Consider the following 12,126-nt stretch of genomic DNA (forward strand, 5'->3'; position numbering starts at 1 on the left):
AAATGGGAGATGCCCCCAAGGGTGGTGGAGAATGACCGAGCTAAGATCCTGTGGGACTTCCAGATACAGACGGACAAAATGGTGGTGGCTAACCAACCGGACATAGTGGTGGTAGATAAACAGAAGAAGACGGCCGTAGTGATCGATGTAGCGGTTCCGAATGACAGCAATATCAGGAAGAAGGAACACGAGAAGCTGGAGAAATACCAAGGGCTCAGAGAAGAGCTCGAGAGGATGTGGAGGGTGAAGGTAACGGTGGTCCCCGTGGTAATCGGAGCACTAGGTGCGGTGACTCCCAAGCTAGGCGAGTGGCTCCAGCAGATCCCGGGAACAACATCGGAGATCTCTGTCCAGAAGAGCGCAGTCCTGGGAACAGCTAAGATACTGCGCAGGACCCTCAAGCTCCCAGGCCTCTGGTAGAGGACCCGAGCTTGAAGGATAAACCTGCTGGGTGTTTATATATATATATATATACATACATACATATACATATATATATATATATATACATACATACATATACACATATATATATATATATACATACATACATATACACATATATATATATATATATATATATATATATATATATATATATATATATATATATATATATATACATATATATACATACATATATATATATATATATAAAAAAACACCCAGCACGCCCCTGCGGGCGGTTTATCCTTCAAGCTCGGGTCCTCTACCAGAGGCCTGGGAGCTTGAGGGTCCTGCGCAGTATCTTAGCTGTTCCCAGGACTGCGCTCTTCTGGACAGAGATCTCCGATGTTGTTCCCGGGATCTGCTGGAGCCACTCGCCTAGCTTGGGAGTCACCGCACCTAGTGCTCCGATTACCACGGGGACCACCGTTACCTTCACCCTCCACATCCTCTCGAGCTCTTCTCTGAGCCCTTGGTATTTCTCCAGCTTCTCGTGTTCCTTCTTCCTGATATTGCTGTCATTCGGAACCGCTACATCGATCACTACGGCCGTCTTCTTCTGTTTATCTACCACCACTATGTCCGGTTGGTTAGCCACCACCATTTTGTCCGTCTGTATCTGGAAGTCCCACAGGATCTTAGCTCGGTCATTCTCCACCACCCTTGGGGGCATCTCCCATTTTGACCTCGGGACTTCCAGGTTATACTCGGCACAGATGTTCCTGTACACTATGCCGGCCACTTGGTTATGGCGTTCCATGTATGCCTTGCCTGCTAGCATCTTGCACCCTGCTGTTATGTGCTGGATTGTCTCTGGGGCATCTTTACACAGCCTGCACCTGGGGTCTTGCCTGGTGTGATAGACCCCAGCCTCTATGGATCTTGTGCTCAGAGCTTGTTCTTGTGCTGCCATGATTAGTGCCTCTGTGCTGTCTTTCAGTCCAGCTTTGTCCAGCCACTGGTAGGATTTCTGGATATCAGCCACCCCCTCTATCTGCCGGTGGTACATACCGTGCAGGGGCCTGTCCTTCCATGATGGTTCCTCGTCTCCCTCCTCTTTCTTGGGTTTCTGCTGCCTGAGGTATTCACTGAGCACTCGGTCAGTTGGGGCCATCTTCCCAATGTATTCTTGGATGTTCGTTGTCTCATCCTGGACTGTGGTGCTGACACTCACCAGTCCCCGGCCCCCTTCCTTCCGCTTAGCGTACAGCCTCAGGGTGCTGGACTTGGGGTGAAACCCTCCATGCATGGTAAGGAGCTTTCTTGTCTTTATGTCAGTGGCTTCTATCTCCTCCTTTGGCCAGCCTATTACCCCAGCAGGGTACCTGATCACGGGCAGGGCATAGGTGTTGATGGCCCGGATCTTGTTCTTACCATTCAGCTGACTCCTCAGGACTTGCCTGACCCTCTGCAGGTACTTGGTGGTTGCAGCTTTTCTAGCGGCCTCTTCATGGTTCCCATTCGCCTGCGGGATCCCCAGGTACTTGTAACTGTCCTCTATGTCTGCAATGTTGCCTTCTGGTAGTTCAATCCCCTCAGTTCTGACTACCTTCCCTCTCTTTGTTACCATCCGACTACACTTCTCCAGTCCGAACGACATTCCAATGTCATTGCTGTATAGCCTGGTAGTGTGGATCAGTGAATCGATGTCTCGTTCACTCTTGGCATACAGCTTGATGTCATCCATGTACAGGAGGTGGCTGACAACTGCTCCGTTCCGTAGTCGGTATCCGTAGCCAGTCTTGTTAATGATCTCACTGAGGGGGTTCAGGCCTATGCAGAACAGCAGTGGGGACAGAGCATCTCCTTGGTAGATCCCGCACTTGATGGTGACTTGTGCTATGGGCTTGGAGTTGGCCTCTAGTGTTGTACGCCACATCCCCATTGAGTTCCTGATGAAGGCTCTTAGGGTCCCATTGATCTTGTACAATTCTAGGCATTCCAGTATCCAGCTGTGGGGCATTGAGTCATAGGCCTTCTTGTAATCAATCCAGGCAGTGCACAGGTTGGTCAGTCTGGTCTTGCAGTCTCGGCTGACTGTTCTGTCTACCAGTAGCTGGTGTTTTGCGCCTCTGGTATTCTTGCCAATTCCTTTCTGTGTCCCGCTCATGTATTGACCCATGTGCCTGTTCATCTTAGCCGATATGATGCCTGACAGGAGCTTCCATGTAGTACTGAGGCAGGTTATTGGTCGGTAGTTGGAGGGGACCGGTCCCTTCTTGGGGTCCTTGGGGATCAGGACCGTCCGACCTTCGGTTAGCCATTCCGGGTGTCTCTCGTTAACTAGCAGCTGGTTCATTTGTGCTGCTAGACGCTCGTGGAGTGCAGTCAGCTTCTTTAGCCAGTAGGCGTGAACCATGTCGGGCCCTGGTGCTGTCCAACTCTTCATACTGGAGACCCTTTCTTGGATATCTGCCACTGTGATGGTTACTGGATCCTGTTCGGGGAGGTTGCTGTGGTCTGCCCTCAGATCCACTAGCCACTGAGCATTGCCGTTATGGGTTGCGTCCTTCTCCCATATGCTCTTCCAGTATTGCTCAGTCTCCAGCCTTGGTGGTGCTGTTCTCTTATTGTTCCCTTGCCACTGAGAGTACACCTTTGCTGGTTCTGTGGAGAACAGCTGGTTTATTCTCCTGCCTTCTATCTCTCTGGTGTACCTTCTCAAGCGGCTGGCCAAGGCTGTGAGTCTTTGCTTGGCAGTTTCTAAGGCCTCAGGTATGGACAGCTTGCTGTATTTCTTATGCACCTTCTTTGTTGCACCTTTCTGCAACTCCGTTAGTTGGCTAACCTCCCTCCGTGCTACTTTGATCTTGCCCTCTAGCCTCCTTCTCCATGGAGGGTACTGCCCCTTGTGGCTGTTCAACTTGTAGCCAAGCATCTCACTGATCACTGCTGCCGTATTGTAGATCAGCTTGTTAGTGTCGGTAATCGTGGTTGTAGGTATCGTCCGTAGTGCTGCATTAACATCATCTAGCAGACCTTCTGAGGGTACTTCACGTAATCTTGGTAACCGGCTACGGGGGATCCAGGTTTCAAGCTTGGCCATGATCCTATCTTTCAGGTCAGTTCCTCTCGCACTTAACGATCCTTCTCCTATCGCACTTGGGGCTATGTACCCAATCTCGGGTGGGGGTGATGATATCGCCCCCCTGACCTGGCGTCCTGACTCCTCCTTGCCGTAGCATTTGTGTTGTACCTTGTCAATCTCTAGCTGTGAGAGCAGTCCCTTCTTTCGAATGTTGGAACACTGAGCTACTAGTTGTTTCGCCGTCATTGTGGATGTTGGGTATCGAAGAATCCATAGGTCCCTCAGCATATATATATATATATATATATATATATATATATATATATATATATATATATATATATATCTTGTTCACTCAGCTGAAAAGGTGAACCAAGTTGTAAAATGTTCACCACATCGAAGTAAACTGAGTCAGATGGTGCCCAAGACCGCTGGACATACCTGGAAAACCCAAACAAGTAGTGATGATAAACTGGGTGACTGATAGAGGCCCATGTCTGTCGAATCTTTAACTCCCACATCTGAAAGGATTTCTTTTGCATCCCAGGGGAGGGTGGGGTAAATAAAGTCATAATGGGCCATGTTCAGGACCAATTCGGAGACATCCAGCTCATCTGTACCTGTCACGGCAGTGGGACCAGGGGTGTTCTGAAGCAGTAGAGCAGTATCAGAGCACCAAAAGGGCTGTGGCTTTGGCAATTGTAGAATCATGGGTGTGAGCACCATGTTTGGATGATATTCACCCTCGCATCTCAACATTGACACTGACATTGTGGGGCTGTCAAATTTAACAAACAAATGTAACAAATCTAAGCATGTTTTCAGCAGGTGTTGGATTCAACCCCTTGTCTCTAACGTTCTTGATTTATATCGACAGGATTGCAAGGCATTTCCAGGTTGAGAAGGGTGTGGAAGAGAAGAGTGCAATCTTCAGCATGCACTGGTGCAGTTTGCAACAGAGTATGAAATGTCTGGGATGAGAGTCAGCACACCCAAGAGTCTGAGGCCATGGTTCTTTGCCAGAAAAAGAGTGGAATGGTCTCTCTGGGTCGAAGGTGAGAGGCTTCCTTAATCAAGGGAGTTCAAGTGTCTTATTCATGAGTAATGAGTAACGGAGTACAGGTTGGACTGGCAGATTGGTGTGGCATCAGCTGTAATGTGAGCATTGTACTGGATTGCCATAGTGAAGAGGGAGCTGAGCTGAAAGGCAAAGCATTCAATTTACCAGTCCCTCTACATCACAACCCTTACCGTTGGTTATGAAATCTGGGTAATGGCTGTTTGCAAGAGTTTCCTCTGTAGGATGGCTGGGTTCGGCTTTAGACGAAGGTTAGGGAGCTCAGACATCCAGAAAGATTTCAGAAGAAAGCTGCTTCTGCATGTGAAAAAGAGCCTGGGCACCTCCTTTTGGAAATGTTCCAGGCACACCTAACTTGGAAGAGACCAGATCTCCAACCCTACTGGCTGAAATGTACCACCAAACCATGACAGAGCTCCAGTTTTTTTTTTTTTTTTTAATACAACTCCCTGTAAACAACTACTATTATACATTTCACCTGACCTTTTCTGAAAATATTTTTTTATAATTCCAAATTTGAACTTATTACTTCATAAGACCTATTGCCTCTGATTGCCTCACCTTGAGGCAACAACTGTTGCCTCAAGGTGCTTTATATTGTAAGGTAGCCCCTACAATAATACAACAGAGAAAACCCCAACAATCATCTATGAGCAAGAGCTTTGGCCTAATCTTCAAAGTGGAGATAGTGTCTCTCTTGAATCGAAATGGAAAGCCGGTTCCACAGAAGAGAGGCCTGAAAACTGACAGGAGGTTCTGCCTCTGATTTTTCTTTTAAATACTCTAGGAACAACAAGTAAGCCTGCAGTGCAAGAGCAAAGTGCTCTAAATGGGGTGATATGGTACTACAAGGTCATTAAGATAAGATGGGGCCTGATTATTTAAGACCTTGTATGTGAGGAGCCAATGAAGAGGAGCCAATATAGGATAAATCTGCTCTCTCTTTCTAGTCCCTGTCAGTATTCTTGCTGCAGCATTTTGGATTAACTGACGGCTTTTCAGGGAGTTTTTAGGACATCCTGATAATAATGAATTACAGTAGTCCAGCCTGGAAGTAAAACATGCATGAAATAGTTTTTCAGCATCACTCTGAGACAGGATATTTCCAATTTTAGAGATATAGTACAAATAAAGCAGTCCTACACATTTGTTTAATATGTGCATTGAAGGACATATCCTGGTCAAAAATGACTCCAAGGTTCCTCATAGCGTTACTGGAGGCCAAGGTAATGCCATCCAGAAGAGCAGTGGGGACAGTACATCTTGTTATTTTCAATTGAATTAAATTTTAATCATACAGTGCTAAATCATAACAACCGTTACTTCAAGATTCTTTGTATTATTGTAGTCTTTACCTTACAATGTAGAGTAAAGCAGAGAAAACCCAAACAATCAGAAGCCCACGATGAACAAGCACTTGGAAACAGTGGAAAGGAAAAACTCCCCTCTACAGGAAGAAACCTATAGATCAGTTGTGGGTGGTGGGAGGGAGTCGTAGGCTTTCTTGTAGTCAATGCAGGTGGTGCTCAGGTTAGTCTGCCTGGTCTTAGGGTCCTGGTGTACTGCTCTGTTTAACAGAAGCTGGTCATTTGATCCTCTGGTGTTGTTTTCAATGCCCAGTGCTCATGTAATGATTCATGTGCTTAATCAGCTTGGTTGCTATGATACTTGAGAGGAGCTACCATGTTGTGAAAAAGCAGGCAGTTGGCTAGTAGTTCAACAGTGTTATACCCTTGTGGAGCTCCTTCATGATCGCTATTGCTCTGCCTTGTGTTAGTCAGTCCAGATGAGTACCTGCTTTTAGCAGCCTATTTAGTTGTGCCACCAGGCAATCATTGAATGAATGTCTTTAGCTTCTTCAGCCAGTAGGCATTGTTAGGACCTGGTGCTCTCCAGCTCTTCTTTCTGGAGTTTTTGGATGCCGGCCTTTGTGAAGGTGACTGATTCTTGTTCTGGGAGGTTATTTTGGTCTGCTCTTAGTCCATGATATTGATATTGTGTGACACCTTTCTTATACATATTCCTCCAGTACTGCTCAGTCACAGCTCTGTGTGGGTCTGATCTTCTACTACTGTTTCTTTGCAGTGGGAGTACACCTTTTCTGTGATGCATCTCTTCAGCCTAGTGGCCAAAGCTGTGAGCCTTTTTTGATGGTTTCAAGAACTTTATTTATAGATATCTTGTTGTATTTCTTATTTGTCCAGGACCTGTCTCTTACGATGCCCTTTTCACCTCTGTTAGCCGACTAACATCCTTCTAGTCTTCCCTGAGTTTGCTTTCTAGCCTTCTTCTTTTTTCTACATGCATTTTTAATCTTATATCCAAGTGTGGCAGTGGCATATATGAGCTTACTGGTGTCTGTGATGCTGGTATTAGAGATGGTGAGCAGAGCTCTGTTCTCTGTGAGGATCTCCTCTGATGAGACTCAGGGAGCCGGGAGAGTTGTGCTCTTGGTTGTGTGGCTACATTAAGTCTGCCCACAATCTTCATCCTCAGCCCAGTAGATGCATCATCTACAGTTACACTGCTCTCTGCCTGAGTTAGCTCATCATATTTATATGGTTAACTGTTCCCATTGTGCTGTAGTCTCGGGATCTCGCAGCTTTGATGGTAGCCTCCGCTTATTGATGTTCTTGCAATGAGCTACAGTGGGGCAAAAAAGTATTTAGTCAGCCACCGATTGTGCAAGTTCCCCCACCTAAAATGATGACAGAGGTCAGTAATTTGCACCAGAGGTACACTTCAACTGTGAGAGACAGAATGTGAAAAAAAAAAAATCCATGAATCCACATGGTAGGATTTGTAAAGAATTTATTCGTAAATCAGGGTGGAAAATAAGTATTTGGTCAATAACAAAAATACAACTCAATACTTTGTAACATAACCTTTGTTGGCAATAACAGAGGTCAAACGTTTACTATAGGTCTTTACCAGGTTTGCACACACAGTAGCTGGTATTTTGGCCCATTCCTCCATGCAGATCTTCTCGAGAGCAGTGATGTTTTGGGGTTGTCGCCGAGCAACACGGACTTTCAACTCCCGCCACAGATTTTCTATGGGGTTGAGGTCTGGAGACTGGCTAGGCCACTCCAGGACTTTCAAATGCTTCTTACGGAGCCACTCCTTTGTTGCCCGGGCGGTGTGTTTTGGATCATTGTCATGTTGGAAGACCCAGCCTCGTTTCATCTTCAAAGTTCTCACTGATGGAAGGAGGTTTTGGCTCAAAATCTCATGATACATGGCCCCATTCATTCTGTCCTTAACACGGATCAGTCGTCCTGTCCCCTTGGCAGAAAAACAGCCCCATAGCATGATGTTTCCACCCCCATGCTTCACAGTAGGTATGGTGTTCTTGGGATGCAACTCAGTATTCTTCTTCCTCCAAACACGACGAGTTGAGTTTATACCAAAAAGTTCTACTTTGGTTTCATCTGACCACATGACATTCTCCCAATCCTCTGCTGTATCATCCATGTGCTCTCTGGCAAACTTCAGACGGGCCTGGACATGCACTGGCTTCAGCAGCGGAACACGTCTGGCACTGCGGGATTTGATTCCCTGCCGTTGTAGTGTGTTACTGATGGTGACCTTTGTTACTTTGGTCCCAGCTCTCTGCAGGTCATTCACCAGGTCCCCCCGTGTGGTTCTGGGATCTTTGCTCACCGTTCTCATGATCATTTTGACCCCACGGGATGAGATCTTGCGTGGAGCCCCAGATCGAGGGAGATTATCAGTGGTCTTGTATGTCTTCCATTTTCTGATGATTGCTCCCACAGTTGATTTTTTCACACCAAGCTGCTTGCCTATTGTAGATTCACTCTTCCCAGTCTGGTGCAGGTCCACAATACTTTTCCTGGTGTCCTTCGAAAGCTCTTTGGTCTTGGCCATGGCGGAGTTTGGAGTCTGACTGTTTGAGGCTGTGGACAGGTGTCTTTTATACAGATGATGAGTTCAAACAGGTGCCATTCATACAGGTAACGATTGGGGGACAGAAAAGCTTCTTACAGAAGACGTTACAGGTCTGTGAGAGCCAGAGATTTTCCTTGTTTGAGGTGACCAAATACTTATTTTCCACCCTAATTTACGAATAAATTCTTTACAAATCCTACCATGTGGATTCATGGATTTTTTTTTTCACATTCTGTCTCTCACAGTTGAAGTGTACCTCTGGTGCAAATTACTGACCTCTGTCATCATTTTAGGTGGGGGAACTTGCACAATCGGTGGCTGACTAAATACTTTTTTGCCCCACTGTACCGTCTGACTATCTTCTGACTTTCATTCCTCTTCTCTCCAGAGCATACCTCCACCTTCTTCCTACGGTCACTACAGATCACATCAAATGTTATCTGCAAACAACATGGTCCACAGAGACTTCTGCTTCAGCTCATCTGTCAGCCTGTCCAAGTACAGAAATCTGCTGTGTGTGTGTGTGTGTGTGTGTGTGTGTGTGTATATATATATATATGTATATATATATATATATATATATATATATATATATATATATATATATATATATATATATATGTACATAAACCAAAATAAATCAGAAGTTTGGTTAAAACCACTATTAATGATGCACTGATATTCAGGGTACCTGCGATGTGTCAAGAAGCTGCCGTTAGCATGACCAGAACCGTCACAGCCTGGTGTTGGGCAAGATGGGCCCTCGGTCTTGAAGGCCTTCCAAGAGAAGGGTGTGCCATTTAGAAGACCTTCCTTCTGCCGGCGTGCTGCTAGTGGACATCCATAAGCACTGCGATGAGTGGCGTACTTCCCACTGATGTGGCCCAGGCTATCACAGCCAGGAACAGGACATCTGTAGCCAGGCAGAAAACACTGTCAGGCTAGTTTGGCTTAGGCTAACACAAGACATTTTAAATTTGGTACATGAATTTAGACAATGGCCTCTGAATGGGTTAAAGTAGACAAATGTGTCATTTATCCCATTTGTCCAATCATTGAAATCCTTTCCATTTTTCTACAGGAAAGAATAAAGGCATAGTTTTAAAATAAGTAAGATATTATCCTCTTCACAGGGTCAGTGTGCTGTCCTGTGACAGCCCTGAAGGTGGTGTAAGAACTAAAACTCCATCATTCATCTGAATCATCATAATTCATCTTCTGATACTTAATATCTTGGAAATTAGATTTTTAATCTCAATGAGATTTTTTACCTGGATAAATAAAGGATTAATAATAAAAAAACAATATCTATAATACATTTCTTTTGAGCCAAAGTAAACCAAATTATAATCTAACACACACATGGTGCTAATGAGCTATTGTTGCAAACCTGAGCAGCTCAGAATCTTCTTTGTCATCCTTGGTAGGGGTTGATTTGACTCCACTTTTCTTGGCTCGGGGGCATCCAGACAAACTGGCACAGAGGAAGAAAGTGGACCACACAGAAAAGACAAAGCTTTGCTTAAACACAGGCTAAATAAAATTCTTTAAAAGAATAACCTCAAAAAGTAAAAAAGTCATTTGAATATTTTGAAACATGTAAGCTAATATGGGTGAAGCTGATTCTGTTTAATGCGCATTTTAACAGTTTACAAGGACTCAGTACATTTACAGTGAGTTTATGTGAACATTATATTCTGTTAGCTTAATGTTTGTCACTCAATGTCAGCTTCTGTCTTAGTGAGACTGGTGGACTGTGTAAGCAGTAGGGACCAAGAAAATAAGTCTACACACAGACTTTTTTTTATTATTGCCAAAGTGTGACATAAACACACTGAGTAACTGATGTAGTCTGTAACGAATATGTGATTGGGGAGGCAAACTCTCACCTGCGATGTGAAGCATAGTTTCCAGTGATGTGGCCTGATCCGTCACAACCTGGAGTTGGACACCTGAGACAAACACACACACACACGCACGCACACGCACACACGTGCACTTATTCAATTTGCAAATTTAAATTATTAGCACATTGCTGGCAAAAATGATTTTTTTCCACCAGATTACTTAGAATCAATTTTTTTTGTTTCCAATTTTTGATATATTGTATTATATCAAAAATATTAGTATTTTATATTAGTTTAAAAAGGAGAGCAAGGACAGAGCTGTAGCTGTGGAGGTGAGAGACGGGAGAAAGCACACATACTTTAGTTCTGCTGTGTGGGCAGCCATGAGGGTCCGAAGTGATTTATCAGCAAGAGGACAGCCTGACAGACTGAAAGATAGGTTAGAGAGAGAATGTCAGAACACCAGACAGATCAGAATGTCTGAGTATGAGTGAAGGAAAGAGCCAGAACCTGAACTAGACTTCAGAGCCAGGACAGAATTGAGCAGGATACACAGCAAGGACAGAAATGGTATTATTTTAAATTCAAGTAGTGTCATTGTTAGCTTCCCCTAAATATGTTCTTTGGCATAACCAGAGTCATCTACTCTGAATGGTGTAAGTTGTAAATGTAACAGTCTACTGTTTGCTGAAACATCTGAAAGGTCTCGTTTGTTCAAATGAAGAGAGAATGAAGGGAAATCCTCAAATGTTTCACTGCGTATCCTCTACATATAGTAACCATGTATTAGTTTTCAAAGGAGCTTGCAAAGAAAAGCGTCTGGACTTCTTTAAGTTGCTTGAAGACGTTTCACCTCTCATCCGAGAAGCTTCTTCAGTTCTAAGGTAAAATGGTGGGGAGTCCCAGATTTAAACCTAGTGGGAGTATCCCCCCAAAGAGGGACAAAAGGACCCCCTGATGATCCTCTAATCGCCTGAACCAAAGTGTGAAAATGGGTGTCGGTCCCAATCAGCCAGGGTTTCGGGTGAGCTCATTGTGAAACCTGGCCCCACTTTATCATGCGAATTGCTGAGGTCAGATGGCCCGGGATGTGAGTGTTCATTAAGGCGTCTGGGGAGGGAACTCAAAACTGGATTATAGATGGCAGACAGTTGGTGTCGTAAACCACCGCCTCTGTTCAAAGATGGTCGCTCACAGTGGAACTTAGAACTGAAGAAGCTTCTCGGATGAGAGGTGAAACGTCTTCAAGCAACTTAAAGAAGTCCAGACGGTTTTCTTTGCAAGCTCCTTTGACTACGATGACCCGGATGACTGAGAACCTACACAGACATGTATTAGTTTGTTTTCAAAGGAGCTTGCAAAGAAAAGCGTCTGGACTTCTTTAAGTTACTTGAAGACGTTTCACCTCTCATCCGAGAAGCTTCTTCAGTTCTAAGGTCAAATGGTGGAGAGTCCCAGATATAAACCTAGTGGGAGTATCCCCCCACAGAGGGACAAAAGGACCCCCTGATGATCCTCTAATCACCTGAGACAAGGTGTGAAACTGGGTGTGGGTCCCAATCAGCCAGAGTTTCGGGTGAGTTCATTGTGAAACCTGGCCCCACCTTATCATGCGAATTTCTGAGATCAGATGGCCCAGGATGTGAGTGGGCGTTAAGGCGTCTGGGAAGGGATCTCAAAACTGGATTATAGATGGCAGAGAGTTGGTGTCGTAAACCACCGCCTCTGTTCAAAGATGGTCGCTCACAGTGGACATAGGTGGCTTCTTTCACTCCTCTTTCAAAACCATCTGTCCTCTCTGTCCAAAATGTGAACAT

The 12,126-nt window shown here is 44.9% G+C and overlaps 1 protein-coding gene across 7 annotated transcripts in view; it reads right to left on the reverse strand.

The window, feature by feature from the left end:
• Positions 1-12,126, reverse strand: part of myt1a (myelin transcription factor 1a) — a 76,907-nt gene that overhangs the window by 25,987 nt on the left and 38,794 nt on the right. For 5 of the 7 annotated variants that reach the window (XM_080899256.1, XM_080899252.1, XM_080899253.1 and 2 more), the window contains 4 exons: positions 10,669-10,737; positions 10,352-10,414; positions 9,853-9,936; positions 9,154-9,375 (listed from right to left, as the gene is read on the reverse strand). In XM_080899256.1, coding sequence (XP_080755382.1) covers positions 9,154-9,375; positions 9,853-9,936; positions 10,352-10,414; positions 10,669-10,737 — 438 coding nt within the window. The remainder of the gene's footprint in view (positions 1-9,153; positions 9,376-9,852; positions 9,937-10,351; positions 10,415-10,668; positions 10,738-12,126) is intronic. The other 2 variants (XM_080899258.1, XM_080899257.1) reach the window with 1 other exon arrangement.

Source organism: Rhamphochromis sp. 'chilingali', assembly GCF_963969265.1.
Source record: "Rhamphochromis sp. 'chilingali' genome assembly, chromosome: 12".
NCBI classification, from domain to species: Eukaryota; Metazoa; Chordata; class Actinopteri; order Cichliformes; family Cichlidae; genus Rhamphochromis; species Rhamphochromis sp. 'chilingali'.